The sequence below is a fragment of the Barbatula barbatula genome (genome assembly GCF_947034865.1).
Source record: "Barbatula barbatula genome assembly, chromosome: 2".
Lineage (NCBI taxonomy): Eukaryota > Metazoa > Chordata > Actinopteri > Cypriniformes > Nemacheilidae > Barbatula > Barbatula barbatula.
Window position 1 is genome coordinate 23,074,842 of NC_136767.1, and position 18,211 is coordinate 23,093,052.

Genomic DNA, 18,211 nt, shown 5'->3' on the forward strand with positions numbered 1-18,211 from the left:
TAAAGAAACGGCGAAGTGCGCATGAGTGATGGTCCACTTTATCTCGTTCCTTTTCTAGTCTATGTGGTTTAGACATGAGCTCTAATTCCTCCCGAGGTCAAGTCTCTGTTTTAACACGTCATGGACATGACTGTTGCGTGTGTGTTTCGCAGAGAAACTGGGTCTGTTTTTCTCAGGTTTGGTTTACTGCGGAGCGAAGATACATTAAAATTAACACTGGCCTAGTTTTCTGCTCTGACTCAACATGCACACACAGCTCTTGTGTCTCGCTTATTTTCTTGTTTCAGTCATTTCTTCTGTGTATTCTCACGATTTCTCTAATTCGTCTTTATTTAATGGCTTTTTTGTGCCAAACTGATATGAGTCAGTTTTGTATGGGCATGTACCTGAAGTACGGTTCCTCTGTTTTAATGATGAAAAAAATGGTTTCTTGTGGGTTCTGTGCACATCTGAAGACACTTATAGCTTCCAGCAATGACAACAAAAAATATATGTCAAGCAACCCATGTTGTCAGCCATGTTCTTTTAGTGCAAAGATTTTCTTCACTTGTTAAAATAGAAATTTGAAATCATACAATTTTCAAGGCAATTCTTCCCATAACCGTTAGACAACAGTATTTACATAACATGCTATATTTCTGAAAATGTCAGAGAATATATATATTTTTTTGCTTTTAAATGATATTATCTTCAAAAAGCCGAAAGATGACACACTGGAAAAGAAATGGTAACCAGTTAAAATACACTTTCTTATGAAGAGGAGTCCAAAGATTTGAAACTACATTGAAGATGTAGATTTATGTTTTTTTCCTATCTTTTTTATTCATGATTTATCTTTTTCTCAATAGAATTTGTAGTAAAAATGTACCCAGGAAAGAAAGCAAAACCAATCTTTTGGACTTAACTGTGTTGTATACAGTTCGGTCTATCAAGTTAATTTCATCATGCAGACCACATCTATTCGAAGAGATTGATAGATAGACAGGTTTCTGTCTCTTGCTATGGGTCCCAAGATGTGGATCTGGAGCCCCTCAGGTAGAGTCGTGTCACAGTTTTTTATTTTTCTAAAAGTCTTTAAACGTATCTTACGCCCTGTTGCCTTCTCCCCCCTCCGTGCAACCGCACCTCAGGCTAGCGTGTGGCCAGAGAGAGAAAATATGAGCCGAGAGACCCCCCTAGATGCACATCTCTGATTGTGCCCGTCTGGGGATGCAGTGCTCAGGCAGATGCTAGTGAGGGAGAGATCAGACAGCATCAGCATGGGCATCCTGCCCCTCCAAAGCACATCTGCTTATTGAGCGTTCGCCACAGGACACCGGAGGAGAAAATCGGGCAGCTGAGGAGTGAAAGGATGTTTTCTCTTTTGTGGAGGATCCTGTTGGAGCTTTTCCTGGTTTGGTGGATGTTTGAAGGTGTCATCAGGTAAGTTTTTCACATGTGTGACTTTATTCCTCTTTTTTTATTATAAACTGTTTAAAAGGGAGACTTCATGGATTTGTGTATGTTTTAGAGGAATACACGTGTTTGTGTGTGTCACTGGTGTGCCAAATGGCTACAATGACCTATTCTTGCCCGAATGTTTAAATTTCCCTATTTGTGCGTCTTTGTGCAAGTTCTGCTTGTGTGTTAAGCAGTCCAGAAGCCTTCATGGGTGATGGGTTTATTTTAATCCCATGGAGCGTTCTTGTGTTTCGTTTGTGTGTTTGCCTGCGTGTTTGTTAGCTTTATGTATCTGGGTCTCTAAAGTATGAGGTTGAGATGTAGAGACAGCTCTGTCTGAAGTCACTGAAACAACAGATTTATTCAAGTTCAAATCCACATAATGAGATTTCACTATTATTATCTGGATCATGTTGGCGTTCTAGAGTGACAATAAGGGCTTCACCTGAGGATGAATTCATTGTGTCTCATTGTGATTCCCTATTTGTTCTGTTTAAAGGAGTTCAGACTTCCACAAATCGAATTTGACACAGTTCCGCTCACAAACAGACAGGACAATTGCAGAGGAACTGGGCCAGAAAATATCTCTAAATATGGAAGAATATTTAAAGTGTGGGGGTTTACGGCGCCTGAGAGGACGTGCTGTTGTTTTCCCATTTTAAACTTTTACTTTAACTCTCGCTTAATGAAATATTAACACATACAACGACCCACAATTACATCCAGACCACTAAAGATGTAACTGCTCTGTAATACTGGCATCTCACAGATAAACAGACAGGAATAGTGTTAAACTGAAGCAGGTGCTGATAAGGTGTTCACGATACTAACATACCTTATTACTATACCTAGTATGCTGTGCAATGTTGTGGAAATTCATAACTCAGATCTACAAAATGAAGCAATGTGTATTTCCAAAATCAATATTAACTTTATTAATGAGAATCAATGATTGACTGGAAGAAAATAGAAAAACTGAAGACAATCATATGGCATGGCATAAAGCAATCCATATGAAAAAACTGTAGTGTACTGCAATGTATACTATACTTGTAATTTTCTAGTAAATGCTTTGGTATACTTTAATATTTATTGTGAAACTCAAAAACATAATGTCTAGGAATTTTACTAGTTTATGGAAAGTACACATCAAAATGCAAATGCTGTTATCATTTACTCACCTTCTTCCTTTCTTTCTTCTGGAATACACAAAAGAAGGTATTTTGAAGAATGTTGGTAAACAAAAAATGTTGGTCACCATTCACTACTATGGACACAAAATAAATGCAAGTGAATGGAGACCAACTTTTTTTCTGTTACCAACATTCTTTAAAATATCTTATTTTGTGTTCTTTAGAAGACAAAAAAGCGGGCGATCCTTTTAAGTATTAAGAATCATGCTAAATAGAAGCAGTGCAAGAATTTCATATGAAATATGCTGGGGAATCTGTTGTGGAAGGGTGTAGATAAATCTAAGGTGTGTTATGTGTATCTCAGGTGTGTGTTTAGTAAAGAGCTCAAATCTCCCAGCAGCAGGGTGAAGCCAATGTCACCGTCTGATTTCCTGGATAAACTAATGGGGAAAACATCAGGATATGACGCTCGGATCAGACCCAACTTTAAAGGTACGTGATCCATTTCGAACTGCTTTAGTGCAATGTATTTTTATTTTCTGTTGAAGAAACAGAAATATTACTTTGGAACCCTTATGCTTAAATTGTTTTCTCATTGCTTTGGGCTTCTGAAAGTCTGTCGGGATCTCACTCTCTTATTCTCACTTTCCAACCATGACTTTCTTTCAGTGATATTTTGGTCATTTGTGAAACATCATAATAAAGCACAGAACAGAGGTAAAACTGCTGGAGTGGCTTAATCTTTTGTACAAAGGTTGTTTTTGTCAGGAACTCAAATGGACAAATGGATGGCCTCAGCAGAAAATATATTTACATTCTTTCTGAGCTTCACATATAGAAATAGTGCTGCAGCCAGAAACACAGAGCAACATGAGAGCTCATTAAACTATGTGACCGCCCCATGGGTTCTCCAGTCTATTTTTTACCATCCTCACCTTAAGAAAGACTTAACAAGAGACAATGACAGGCATTCAGAGCTGAAACAGATAGAACACAGCACAGAATCTTAACTCTGGACGGTGATGAGGATGATTTCAGAAACATGCAGGATACGGTTGTCAGCTTACGGTAGATTTCTCTCCGTAGAAAATGTCATAACAGCCTGTGCATGAATCTGTGAGGGGCAGTTTCTCCGTTGGCATCAGGGCCGTTTGATGTGCTGTGCTGTCTGCTTGAGTAAATGTTAACCCAAAGACCTCAATCCATTCTTTTTTACTTTTCTATCTCTCTTCTCTCTCCCCCTATCTCTCTCTATCTCTCTCTCTCTGTGGGTGTCTCTGAGCTCCTGTATATTTCATGTCTGTTCTACATCAGACATGTGGCTGTCAGAGCGTGTGAGGGAAAGTCCCCTCTGATCATCTATAAATATCACTAATGTTATGTATGTTTCATCAATAAATAAAACACTGCTATGAAATATTTAATGCAGACCTTTCACAGCAACTGACTTCTAATTAAAGTATTGGCTAAATCAACATAGCCATATGTTGGAATAATGTGAAGTAAATCAGGCACTTCACAGTTGTCTGGTTCACTTAGTGTTTCTTTTGTGCGTAGGCAGACGCTTGCTAACAAAAACGCTTCATTTTAGATCATTTGGTATGTTTTATGTAAAAGCCTTTGATCATCTTTTTAATTATTTGGTCATTCATTGTAAGAAACATTGTTTTATCATACACATTGAAGCAGCAGGTCAGTTCTGCCTGAGCTGTTTATCATGCAATGTATAGTGAAAATATTATATGTATATATATTGCACTCAAAAAAAAAGAAAGATGCTCTATTCTTGTTTTCTCTAATTCTCTTATTTTCAGGTCCTCCTGTTAATGTCACGTGCAACATTTTTATCAACAGCTTCGGTTCCATCACAGAGACCACCATGGTACACGCAAACACACAAAACAAATTCACATAACTCTCTCAGAGCACCTGTCAATATGTATCAGATTAATGATCATTAATATCACACAGGGCCAACAGAGGAGCCATCAAACTAGTCACATCTGCTTTGAATGACACACATATCAAAAGTCAAAAGTTTGGGATTACTTGACAAAAATATCATGAATCATGAATAAAAGCAGCCAATATGAGTCCAGCATGTATGGAAATTCCTTCAATACTGTTTAAAAAGCATCCTGGGTTGAGACATCAAGAAGCTGGCTTATCAAATGCCAAGAGAATGATTTTGTGAATTCTAGTCATAGGGTGACTACTTTGAGATGCTAAAATAGAACGTAGAATGCTTTTAGTCACAACATAATTCCCACATGTTCAACTGTATTATTCCATGGTTTACTATTATTCAAAAATGTGGAAAATATATATATATATAGAATGAGTGATCCCAAACTTTTGACCGGTAGATCAAAAATATGAAGAAATATGCTATCATCAGAAATATGCTAATATTTTTGCTCGGAAACAAGGCTCAAGCACGTTATTGAATGATTTAGGAGTCTTATAATCTCTAAATTCATTCATATTCAAAACTAACATTAAAAAATGTTATTTAATCAGCATAGATGTGTTCTGCCATGCAAAGACAAAAGGCAGTAACAGTTATTGCTATTTTTTGAAGACCTCTATTATCATGTGGATTAGTATCTTGAGTACATTTGGTTGTTTTTCAAGAGCATAATGATTTGTAACTTTGAAAAGCCCACGAGAAGATAACAGATAAAAAAATGTAAAGTCCCTTTTCACAGTTCCACAATCCAGCAAGTTAAGGTCTTTTGCTTTTGTATGGCAGTATTGTGACCATTCCAATCTCTGTTGAATTTCAACAACATCAACCTCAGGATGACAAGACACTTGAAACTGTGATAAAAATCGAGGTTATTGCATAAAATATTTATTTTAAAACTTTCTAAATACATGTACAAATATCGCTGTTGTATTGCTTAAATCTGAATTTGTGTTCTTTGTGTAGTGTTTGAGGTCTGTAAATACAAAGAGCATCTAATCTGTTATCTTTACCTGTTACTCCAGTTTTCTGTAAATGAATGCCAACAAAATCAATATTTTTATTTGAAATTTGAAAAAAATATTGTCAGTGATTCACAGAATAAAACAAAAATAAGAAAAATCTTTTCCATTCAAAATAAAGTTGCTTTTAGTCACAGAAAGAACCACGTACCACAGTCATCATACATTTGGTCACAATAAGAATTATTTGAGCAGGAGGACCTAGCAACTATACCAATACCACAGAAACAACAAGGCTACTGCAATGAACAATCATTAATGTGTGATCGACAAAAAATAAAAAATATTATTGAGTTATAAAATGTAGTTATAGCTACCTTATTATGCTGATGGATATTGAGTGATAGCTAGAATGCAAACATGTAACTCTGAAAATATACTCATACTCAAGTAGTGTTCACTTTTACTCGTTGATGTATTTTAATCTATAATCATAATCTAATGATTCATTCTTACTTGGCAGGACTACCGGCTTAATGTTTTTCTACGGCAGCAGTGGAATGACCCTCGGCTGGCATATAAAGAATATCCAGATAACTCCCTGGATCTAGACCCATCCATGCTGGACTCCATCTGGAAGCCAGATCTGTTCTTCGCCAATGAGAAAGGAGCCAACTTTCACGAGGTCACCACAGACAACAAACTGCTGAGGATTTTCCAGAATGGAAATGTGCTGTACAGCATCAGGTGCAATATCGCCCCCCAGAGGTTCATGAAATATTTCCAAACTGTTAAACGAAAGATGATAAACCGTCAAATACGATCAAACTGTATGGAAAGAGCCAGTTTCACATCCTCTATCTGTCAGCATCTGGATTTACATTACGCCATATATCTCAAAATTGCCATCCTGTGCTGGCTATCCGTCCCCACCGCCATTTGTAAAGCTTACCTAAGGGGACTCAAAGCTATTCTAACTCAACCAGTGAAGGAAATAACTATTTGATCCCCTACTGATTTTGTAAGTTTGCCTGCTTACAAAGAAATGATTGGTCTATCATTCATATGGAAGGTTTATTTTAACTGATAAATCAGGGATTTTTTTCTATATAAAGGTTTTGCATTTCAGTCGGTGAAATAAGTATTTGATCTCTGAGCAAAACATCATTTTGAACTTGGTGGAGAAACCCTTTTTGGCAAGCACACCGGTAAGACATTTCTAAAAGTTGGTCACCAGGTTTGCACCTGGGTCAGGATACATTTTAGTCCACTCCTCTGTGAATCTTTAAGGTTTCTTGGCTGTCGCTCAGCAAATTGGATTTTCTATAGGACTAGGGTCTTGAGACTGTCTAGGAAATTTCATATGTTTCTCCTTGAAAAACTTTTTGGTTGTTTTGGGTCTTTGTCAAAACATCCACAACCCATCTTCAGTGATCTAGTAAAGGGGAGCAGGTTCTCGTCCAAGATTTTACGGTACATGGGCCCGTCCCTCAGCCCCTCAATGCGGTGAAGTCATCCTGTACCCAAAAGAGAAAAAGAACTAAAGCATAATGTTTCCAACACTGTGCTTCTCTGTAGGGATGGTGTCCTTGGGGTCATAGTCAGCATCTCTCTCCCACCAAAAACAACAGGATTACATTTTGTTTAATTCACTTTCTACAAAGCCTTTCCGACATTTTGATGTTCATTGTCAAACTTCAGAAGAGCCAGACTGGTCTTCTTGAGCAGGAGGACCTTGTGGCTGCTTTAGGATTTCAACTATTTTGGCGTTGCCTGTTAACAATGGTTTGCTTGCTAACTGTGGTCCCAACTGTCTTGAAATGTCTTGTCTGTGTAGTTCTGGCTGATCTTTAAGCTTTCTCATAATCATCTTTACTTCATTGGAGAAATCTTGCAGGGAGCTCCAGACCAAGAGCTATTTATAGTTATTTTGTATTTCTTCTATTTCCAAATAATCGCTCAAACAGTTGTTTCATTCTCACCAAGCTTCTGTCTGTATTTCTATTCAAGGTTTGTGCAGGTCTACAATCTTGTGCCTGATCATCCTTTGAAATCAATTTGGTCTTGATCATGGTGATGGAAAGGTTCAAATGGAAGATACAGATTCTGTTGGCAGGCATCTTTTTTATACATAAGTTGATTTAGGAATGACAGGACTAATCTGTTGTCCATATAGGCACATCACCAATCTGTGGAGCCAGAATTCTTGCTGGTTGGTAGGAGATCCAATATTTATTTCACTGACTGAAATGCAAATCAATTTATAACCTTTATAAAAGAATGTCCCTGATTTTTTGGTTGATATTCCATATCTATCAGTTAAAATAAACCTACCATAAAAATAATAGACCCTTCATTTCTTTGTAAGCAGGCAAACTTTGAAAATCAGCAGGGGATATTTCCCTCACTGTATGTTCTTCTTCTCGTGAAGTGTGCAACACAGGACACCGAGAGGCTTTAAGCAATCCAGATGGGACCCACATCCACAATGCTCAGAAGGCTGACAATTTATCCTTTAGGCCGCTGATTTCCAACCAGGTGTATTTAAGAAAGTTCCAGGGTATGCTTGGAAAGATTTTGCTTTGTTAAACTGGGAACTTTTATCCGGATAAGCTGAGATACCCAGGGACTTTCAGCCTATTCGGAGACCCATCCATCTTCCAAACCCATTTATCCTTACAGGGTTACATCCTGATCCAGGGACCCCTAATATAATATTTTCTTTATATTTCATAGACCACTAGGGTCCCACAGAAAAATCTAGAGGTAAGAATAAAATAACTACTTGTGACTAATGACATGAGTTTTTGTTTGGGTTCAAAAAAGAAAAGAACCTGCGATGTTAAGTTTTGAATCTGTAAATGTTTTTGTTTGAGTGGCAATATAGCACTGGTCATCTTTAAAATACAAATGACTGAGCAACAATTACATTTTTAAGAGGATCACTTCTATCTCATTTACTCTTTCTCTAGACTTACTCTGATTCTGTCATGTCCTATGGATCTGAAGAATTTCCCAATGGATATACAGACCTGCACTATGCAACTCGAGAGCTGTAAGACATACAATTTGCAACAACTCGCATTTTCCACGTTTTTCTTTTCATTTCTCTTCTGTATGACCATGAGTCTCTCTCTTTTATTTCTGTGTAGTTGGCTACACTATGAATGATCTGATATTTCAGTGGTTGGATGAAGGCCCGGTACAAGTGACTGATGACCTTGTGCTTCCCCAGTTTGTCCTGAAGGAGGAGAAGGACCTGGGTTACTGTACAAAACACTACAACACTGGTACCAGCACTTTCACTGCAAAATATTTAGTGCACCATTGATAAGGTCATGGCTAACATCATCAATTTAACTATAAGGGATCATTTGGGCAATATATATTTTTTGAAATATATATATATATATACAATATATAATTGTATATTTCTCCATTCTAATAATTTGGAATCACAATTGATTTATCCTTATCATAAGTATGCGTACCTTGAGTTTGTGTTTCACCCAGGTAAGTTTACCTGTATAGAGGTTAAGTTTCATCTGGAGAGGCAGATGGGTTATTACCTGATCCAGATGTACATCCCCAGCCTATTAACAGTCATCCTATCGTGGGTCTCTTTCTGGATCAATATGGATGCTGCCCCTGCCCGTGTTGGACTGGGCATTACTACAGTTCTTACCATGACGACACAGAGCTCTGGGTCCAGAGCATCACTGCCTAAGGTAGGAAACAGAAAAACCATCCATCCATACACCAGCAACTATTGATTTGTCTATTGAAAGAGACTATTTATAATTTTTTTCAATGCTTGATTTTTAATGGTATGTTGCTCTAATACAGAAGGTTTTTATAATTATGATTCTGCATTTGCATAGGTGTCCTATGTGAAGGCCATTGACATCTGGATGGCAGTCTGCCTGCTGTTTGTCTTTGCTGCTTTGCTGGAGTACGCAGCCGTTAACTTTGTCTCTCGGCAGCACAAAGAATTCTTCAGACTCAGGAGAAAATTGCGGGAAGAACAACGCCACAGAGCCGTAAGTGCCTTTCAAAAACACTTACATACACAACATGTTTGAGTGAGACTGTTGGCCCACTGTGTCCTTGATCTTTCATGATGGCAACCAGATGTTCTCTAAAGAGAGATGACAAGGTCAGGTAAACAGACAGTTCACCCTAAGAAATGTTAATCATGTAATTCTAAACATGAATGACTGAATATATAGGGTAATATATTTGGTAACCAAACAACACTGGTCCCCATTGACTTCCATTATATGGACACAAAACCACTGAGACATTTCTCAAAATATGTTTTTTAGTGTTCTCTATAAGAATTAAATTTATACAGGTTTTAAATGACATGAGGGTGAATAAATGATGACAACATTTAAATTTTTTGGGTGTACTATTCACAAGAATGATGGTCTCAATGTATTCTAATGCAGTTTGATTGTGTTCACTTGTTTTACAGCTATAGCGAAATGTTGTATGATAAGATATATGATGAGTTTGGTAGACAGAATAAACAAAAATGTTCTAATTTTAAGGTCCAGTATATACAATTTACTGGCATCTAGCGGTGAGGTTGTGAAATGCAGCCAACTGCTCATCCCTCCCCCTCCCTTTCGAAGCACTACAGCACTTGATACATTCGTCACGTTTTCGCTTCTTTGAAGGAGGTAACGCATTTCCGAAATGCGCTCTGTAGAGCAGTTTGTCCGTTTAGGGCTACTGTAGAAACAACATGGCGAATTCCATGCAAGGGGACCCGAGGTGTATGACCGTTGTAGACGGATATAGCTCATTCTAAGGTAATAGAAACATAACACTTTATTATGTAAGGTCTTTATACACATGAACACATAGATATGTATATTATGTTGCATTTCTGTCAATAGATCCTCAAAGAATGACACACATCACCTTTAAGACATTTAAAACCATCTTATATACACATTTGCAATCTGCTTGCTTGTCATATAATCTCACAATGGAAAAATTGTACGGTAAAAACTTTAATTTCAAACATGTTTGTCATTTTCTACAATGTAACACATTTGACTGGCTGGAATGGAAGCCTATTTCCAGACTCTTCACAGGTGTATTATTCAGCAGAGACATTAGTCATTATTTCTCTTTTCTCCAGCTCTTAACCAGTTCGCCGAGAGAACATCATTACATTGTAAAACCTGCACAGAACTCTTGTGTGCATCAGAACACTATACTGCCAGAAAGAGCAAACAATAAATATTACACCATCCTGTCCTTTGCTATTCCTCCTCTATCGCCCTGAAGGGCAGGTTGCGTCTGTGCAGAACAGTAGTGTGCGTGTTGTGGTTGAGTTCAGTGGCCCCCTCACATGCCTAAGGGTTGCTCTCGGGCATTCAACATGCAAACATGCGTGTACACTATAGTGCATTCAGGCACAATGTACATAAAAATACACACATGTGTGCACACTGCTTCACACAGCTGTTTAGTCATATACAACACTGTGCAGTCAAATGTCATATCTTATGTGCAATAACTCGCCCAGAGCAATCACCTGTAAACAATGTGATTCAACTCAAACACCAAACTGACCACATCTCACACTGAGAAAAGTTTTCTTTCCCAAAGGTACAAATATACTGTCACTGCTGATCTCACAAATGCTTATGTGTTTGGATATTTATATGGAAAGCAAAAGGGAAAAACTGAAATAGTGAAAGAAGGCCGCTACATCAAACAACACCCAAAAACAGCTGAAACCGACAAAACATATCTATAAAAACAATAAACTGGCTATCAAACCAATTTTATTTTAATTGAATAGGTTCACGTTTAAAACTCTAAATGACTTGTGGATGAATATGCTGCTGTGAGGATGTGGGATTGCCGGCTTGGTTATGTCTTAACAAATTAACAAAAATTCCACTCCAATCTCCCACTGGAAATTTCGAAGGATCCGATTTCAAAGCAAATTTCTGATAGTTTGTTGAACAATGTGCAGGAAGGAAATATTTTATTGTTTGGATTAATTATAAATACATTTGTAAGCAAGTTTGTTTTCTTGTGTTCAGGCTTCCGGTCAGGCTGGAGGAACAGAGATGAAAAACAAAAGCAACAATGTGACGGGGAGCACGCCATCCAGAAACGCACAACGCCGTTGCAGCGCCTGCGCACAGGTATATGCACAGAAACTCACACATATACAAAACTAATCAGAAATCTGTACATGTTATGTATTATGCACTTTTTATACAAAATGTAAATTGTTACCAAAGGTATTTTCTGTTTGATTTAAGCCAAAATTTGGAAGAATTTTATTGTGAAATATCCCCAAAATCACTTACACAGTGCAATATATTTCATGCAATTGTGTACTTACATTATCCCGAATTTTCCCAAGAATGTGCAAATCCAGAGAATTTCTATTTAAATAATACAGCATACCTAGCATTACATTCCACGTTTCTTGCAAGCTAATTCATTACGATGACATAAAATAAAATTAATTAATTACCTCGTCTGTGAACATGATGGGTGATCTCCATGCGCCTCTGTATGGTGAAAACAACATGTCCAATAATTCCACTCTCCTACATTTAGCTTTGCTTTTTGTTGTTGTTTTGAAAGTGCGTTATCTGGTGGTTCAAATTTACATATTGTGGCTTTAATGTGTGAAAAAGATTAAGGTTGAAGATCTGAGATTAAATTATGTTTCTTCAGGACAAGCAGAATCAGGAATCACAGAATCAGGATTTGTACTTCATGGGTTACGGGATGGACACCTGTCTGTCAGGGGACGGGCCACTCTCTGAGGCCGCTGCCATGTTCGTGGGACTTCCGCCTGGCCACATGCTCTTTGATATCCGCCGCCGCTTCGTGGAACAAGCAAAGCGGATCGACACCATCTCACGAGCAGTTTTCCCACTTAGCTTTCTCGTATTCAACGTCTTCTACTGGGTCACATACAAAGTTCTTAGACATGAGGAAATTCATCATACCCTGCGACCTTAAGATTCTGTGACCCTCAACTCCTCATGACTGCAGCCCTTCCCAGCACCCCATTTTGTGAGATCAAAGTATACCTGCCCCGTGTAATCAAGGACTTACATTTATGCATTTGGCAGACGCTTTATCCAAAGCTAATTACTTTGCATTGTATTATACATTTGTTTTTGACTCTAACCACTGAGCAATAGGAAAGCTGACTCTAAAGCTAACTGTCAGAAGTGCCACGCACATTCCTCGTCTGCATGCGTGTGAATATGCATGTGTCTAAAACTACATATTTTTACAAAGAGCAAAATAAACCCTTACTGTACATGTTGAATTGCTTTGCCTTTGGTCTCTTGATTCTCAAAACCTAAAAGCTGCAGGTCAGAGATGCACATGTCTAAAATAAAATGGATTAAAATAAGATAGGCTTTTTTAGTCTTACAGTAAGACCAGTATATAAACAAAATTCAGGTTGTAACATTAACACAACTTGGTTTTTGAATGAAAGATTACTAAAAATTATTCTTGTAGCACTTGCCTGGTTGATAGTTCAGCTAAAAATATAAATTGTCATTTACTCACCTTCGAGTTGTTCCAAATCTGTATAGATTTCTGTTCTGACGAACGCAAAGATATTTGTAAGAACGCTTATCCAACAGTTCTTGGACCCCATCGACTAGTAACCGTTGCGTATAATTTTTATTCCGTTATATTTTGAAGAACGTAGGAATGCTAACTGTTCTGGGGCACGTTTGACTGCCATTATTCCTACTACGGCAGTCACTGGAGTCCAAGAACTGTTTGGTTACAAACATTCGTCAAAATTAAAAAAACTTAATACAGGTTTGCAACAAATAAAAGTAATTCATGACAGAATTTTTATTTTTGGATGAACTATGCTCTTTAAGCCTTCCGGTTTTCCATAGATTACCTGTTTGTCAATTCACAGAACAACTGATTAAAACTAATATGTTCAGGCAAGGAAAATGCACTTAGTTGGCTCAGTTTAAGACACTACCGTGTACATGTTGAATGTAATGATCTTGAACTTTCCTACCATTGGCAGTCTCAATCCATTTCAGACTACACACAAAATGTCTTTATAAATCAAAATTCAGGCGATATGTGCAATAAAATACATGGACAAAATTACGGTATACAACTTTTATTGACAGTGATGAAAAACCACAAAAAAGCATCTGGCCCAGCTCAGAACTGGATGACCTGGCCCTGTAAAAGACAAAACAGAAAGAGACCGGTTAAGAAACTCTGCTGTAGATCATTTTATCGACAGAATACATATGCACAGTATGTGGCTAAAACATCAGACATCATAAATTCTGAAACGTGCATTTATATTCCATCTTTTCAAAGTTCTCTCTGTATCTTACACCTCTAAAAAGTGTGCATTCGATTAGGGTTAAACTTTATAGGACAGTTGATCCCCAGTAGCAGGATTAGCGACCTCTGGTCATCCAATGAGTGTTCCTCTCACCTTTCTCTTTTTGTCTCCTCCCAGCTCAAAGTGTTTGCATCTTTTGATGGCCAACATCCTCTTTGAGCGGCAGTTGGGTTCCACACATTCCAGCCTCAGCACAATCTTCTTTGTGGTTTTAGCCTACATAGAAATCCACAATGTATATGAAATGTACAATATTGTAAACAATAAACATACCTTTACAGATATCTGTATTGTTACAATGTCTGTCGTTTATGTGAATTAGGTTTACTCCATGTTTATTTGTCAGCAGCAGTCTGCCAGGCGCCCCAAAAATAAACATGCATATTTCCGGCTAGGTAACAGACTTATTTATGTAGGACATTATAACAGTAGAAAAGGGGGTTGAAACTGGCCAAGTTACAAGATTCTCCATCTACCTTGTCATAACTAAGATGAATGTGAAAATTATCATTTGGAAAAACAAGATTTTCATATAACATTCCAGTACACCCATCAATAGAATGAGTGTTTTACATTTCTTTACACATCCCAGTCAGGTCCAGATTCTGGATTAGAATGTAAATCCACTCGAATCAGATAAATTAGTATTATTCAGGACAAACAAAATGTCACGACAAGCCCACTTTTACCTATAATCCTACAATGCCAAATAATTCACCACTTACAGATAAGGTTTCAGGCAAGTTAACACCAAACATAACTCAGTCATGACACTTAGCTTCACACACCTTTTTGCGGAAAATGGGCTTTGTCTGTCCACCATAACCACTCTGCTTTCTGTCGTAACGCCTCTTACCTGTAAACAACCGACAAATGCACAGTTCAAACATTGGTCACTGAAATCCATGTTCTGGGTGAACTTAAGTGATAGTTCACATAAAAAAGACAATTCTGTCATTCACGCAGCCTCATGTCATTTCATACATGTATAAATTACTTTGTTCTGATGAACGCAGCGCAAGATATTTAGTAAAATGTTAGAAATCTTCTATTCTATTACATCATTGACTGCCATAGTGGCAAAAATAAAATGGTAGTCAGGGATAACCTAGAACTGTTTGTATTCCTAAATTTCTAAAGGTTTCCCAAAAAGAACCTCACTTTGTGTTCTCACATAAACTCAACATTTAAAAATATTTACACTTTTACTACTACGGTAGCGGATGTCACAAAACCGAAAATGGCTAACATGCTTACAAATATATTTCTTGGGGTTTAACAGACACAAACATGCGTGTGTAACAGAACACAGACGTTTATATAGTTTTAAAACAACCTGAGGGCGAGTAGATGACAATATTTTCAATTTTGAGTGAACTAACGTTAGCTCTATAACGTCAGGATGTGTGGACTCACCCTGGGCGTACAAAGAATCCTTGCCCTTCTTGTACTGGGTGACTTTATGGGGCTGATGCTTTTTGCATTTCTTGCAGTACGTCCTGCGGGTCTTCGGCACGTTCACCTGCAAATGCACGCACGTTATAAACGGATCTTGCCGCTATGACACAATCTAAGCGTTCAGCGCCGTACAACACCAAAAGGACTAGCGTTTATGCTAATCAGCGCTAGTGCAGTCCAAACGAGCTAAAAATACGACTGAATACAATATACAGCCATAATTACTATAACAACATATAATACACAAGATCGTTGTCGTTTAGTTAGTATTATTTCCCATTCAAGTAATGAGCGAGCAAACAGAAACGTCTACATGAAGACTCGGGTCGCCAGCTAACAGATGAGGGGGAAAAGCATATAATCTATTCCACAAACTACAACATACAACATTTTATAATGTGTCAAGAGCATAACAATTGGAAGTAAACCGTTTGTTGGGGTCCAGATTATTCACAAATTGAGGATTAACACAGATATCACAGAAAGTCATCGGATCAGTATTACGCACCATGGTTGCCCTCGCGGCGCAGGAGCAAAGAGGAAGCGTAGACGTCACTCACGGCATTATAACCGGGTCGCGCGCCGCACGGGTTGCTAGTGTGCGATGCTGCCACCCAGTGGACGAGATGCACAAGAAGAAACGTATGTTTTGAGACTAAGAATAAACATGTTTCAAAGATGGAAATGTTGTATATAATTTTCGTGCTGGGTTTATTGTTGGACGATTAATTGAGCACTAATGTCTAACGACATCAAGGTAAATTCTAAGGGAACAAAGGAAATGAAATATCCATTTATGCATTTAGGGATGCTTTTCTGTGAATTACAGCCAGTGGAGTGTCTGATTTATAAACTGGGATGATAATAGCTTTATGACTATAAAGTTGCTCAAAATTCATTTATGCTTCTCTTATTATTGTATATAAATTGCACAATTATTATTTAACACTTACGCAGTCCTATGATAAGGCTACATAGTTCTCAAAATAGTCTTAAGGTTAACTGGTTTAAATGACATATTGTGATTAGTTTGGCAGTACTTTTAGTAAACTGTTTTTGATTCATTTCATTGATTAATTAACTGAATGTTTCACACAGTGTAGAAAAGCCAACAACCCTTTTTATTTTAAAGCCAACAAACGTGCAACAGCGCGTGTGGGCGTGACGTCAGAGGCTGACGCTAGATCAATGGACAACATACCGCGTGTGGTGTAATAAAAAACCGTGTGGTGTCAAAAGGTCAACTGTATCTTGTGTTTCCTGCACTGTAGCAAACGTCCAGTAACTTGTTATACCCAGAACCTAAAGGTATGTGCGTATACAGAAGTTGACTTTCAAAAATTAAAGGTGCTTAATATTAGCTGAAGAAGCAAGTGTGGGAGCTAACCCGTCTATGAAAATAAAAGGTGCGGATGAATGAAGCGATGGCAAGCAGATTTCATTGTCTGTTTATATGTTTCCATATGTTTTACAAGTATTTACAAGCATTCTGATTTAACATTCGTAATACGACATTCAGCATGACATTTTTTGTGTGTAATATCTTATATCCAAATTATCTTATAATTGTTTGTTCTCTTTTAGAAATGGAAGCCTACAGTATTCTCCCTGTAAGGACTAGGGGGCAAACAGTAACATTCTTTCTCTAAATTGATGACATCTGGGAGAAGAAGATATTTTGGATTGTGATAAGAACAGGAATTTTCCTTTACACACTTGGAAGCAGAAAATGTCTGAGAACAGAATTAACAGGATGGAAACTTTATACGGAGTAGAATAAGTCTTCTTTCCGATTGCTTTGAAAAGCATGCCGTTTTTTATTTTAATATAAGCAGAGCTTATCATTTAAGTGACATTGCAATTAAATGTTTTAAAATGTTCTCAAAAATCGTAGCAAGATATGTTTGTGTACATTAAAAAGTTAGCAGTATTTATGATTTATGCTTCGATAGTAGTTTGTCTCAGTTAAATGGACAATTCACCCCCCAATTTTTTTATTGTTCTGATGAACACAGAGAAAGATATTTGGCAGAATGCTTGCAACCAAACCGTTCTTGACCACCATTGACTACCGTAGTATGGACCACGGTAGTCAAAAGTGCCTCAGAACAGTTTGCATTCCTACATTTTTCAAAATATCGTCTTTTGTGTTTAACAGAACAAAGTAATGTATAGAGTAAATTTTCCTACAATGCCAATGGTTGCCAGAACTGTTAGTTGCAAATATCTTTCTCTGTGGTCATCAAAAAAAAGAAATTATACAGATTTGGAACAACTTTAGGGTGAGTAAATAAAGACAAATTTCTAAAATGCGCCTGTCTCTTTAAAATGGAAAAAGTGGCACGTGTGTGTCCTGTCCTCTTCTCTCACTCAGCTGTTTGCAAATCATGACGGCTGCAGTATACACACATTAAAGATATATCTCATTGAACCATTGTGTTTTCCTTTTGACCTTTGTAATTACACGGTCCACCTCTCCGGTTCAGCCGTCTGCCTCCCGCTCCGCAAAACGTAACATAAACTCATCCTCCTTTCCAATGCTGTGTCCTTACAACCCCACCCCCCCCCCCCCACACACACACAGACACGCAACCTCTGCACCCTCTCTACTGTGTGGCATCTTCCCAACACAACTGCTGAGGCTATGACCTCCAGTACCTTAGCATCCCTGTGGTTGTTTTCTAAACCAATCTGTTCTTCATATCTGACTGTCCTCGAACACACACACACACCCCTCCACCCCAACTGTGCAGCTAAACGCCCCTTGACAATGAAAAATGTCGCCCACTTCTTCTTACACCTGCCTTTTTCTCCATCTTTTTTCTTCTTTGGATTATATGTATTTCTTCTAATTCACTCC

The 18,211-nt window shown here is 37.8% G+C and overlaps 2 protein-coding genes across 2 annotated transcripts; one reads left to right on the top strand and one right to left on the bottom strand.

Moving 5' to 3' along the window:
* The first annotated feature begins 1,189 nt into the window (after positions 1 to 1,189).
* Positions 1,190 to 14,176, top strand: glra4b (glycine receptor, alpha 4b). Its single transcript, XM_079451144.1, has 10 exons — positions 1,190 to 1,422; positions 2,971 to 3,065; positions 4,388 to 4,455; positions 6,025 to 6,248; positions 8,474 to 8,556; positions 8,654 to 8,791; positions 9,015 to 9,229; positions 9,383 to 9,541; positions 11,570 to 11,674; positions 12,219 to 14,176. The coding sequence occupies exons 1-10, from the start codon at positions 1,352 to 1,354 to the stop codon at positions 12,507 to 12,509; spliced, it is 1,449 nt and encodes a 482-aa protein (XP_079307270.1). The 5' UTR covers positions 1,190 to 1,351; the 3' UTR covers positions 12,510 to 14,176.
* On the bottom strand, positions 13,641 to 15,917 carry rpl36a (ribosomal protein L36A). Its single transcript, XM_079478451.1, has 5 exons — positions 15,860 to 15,917; positions 15,310 to 15,415; positions 14,682 to 14,749; positions 13,987 to 14,109; positions 13,641 to 13,721 (listed from the first exon to the last, which is right to left on the bottom strand). The coding sequence occupies exons 1-5, from the start codon at positions 15,860 to 15,862 to the stop codon at positions 13,701 to 13,703; spliced, it is 321 nt and encodes a 106-aa protein (XP_079334577.1). The 5' UTR covers positions 15,863 to 15,917; the 3' UTR covers positions 13,641 to 13,700.
* Between the last annotated feature and the right edge of the window lie 2,294 nt (positions 15,918 to 18,211).

Coding starts and splice junctions, on each gene's coding strand:
- glra4b (XM_079451144.1), top strand. CDS start 1,352: ATGTTTTCTCTTTTGTGGAGGATCCTGTTGGAGCTTTTCCTGGTTTGG. Junction 1,423..2,970: donor ATGTTTGAAGGTGTCATCAG/GTAAGTTTTTCA, acceptor CAAATCTCCCAG/CAGCAGGGTGAAGCCAATGT. Junction 8,557..8,653: donor CACTATGCAACTCGAGAGCT/GTAAGACATACA, acceptor ATTTCTGTGTAG/TTGGCTACACTATGAATGAT.
- rpl36a (XM_079478451.1), bottom strand. Junction 14,110..14,681: donor AGCCCATTTTCCGCAAAAAG/GTGTGTGAAGCT, acceptor ATTTCTATGTAG/GCTAAAACCACAAAGAAGAT. Junction 13,722..13,986: donor GAGGAGACAAAAAGAGAAAG/GTGAGAGGAACA, acceptor TGTCTTTTACAG/GGCCAGGTCATCCAGTTCTG.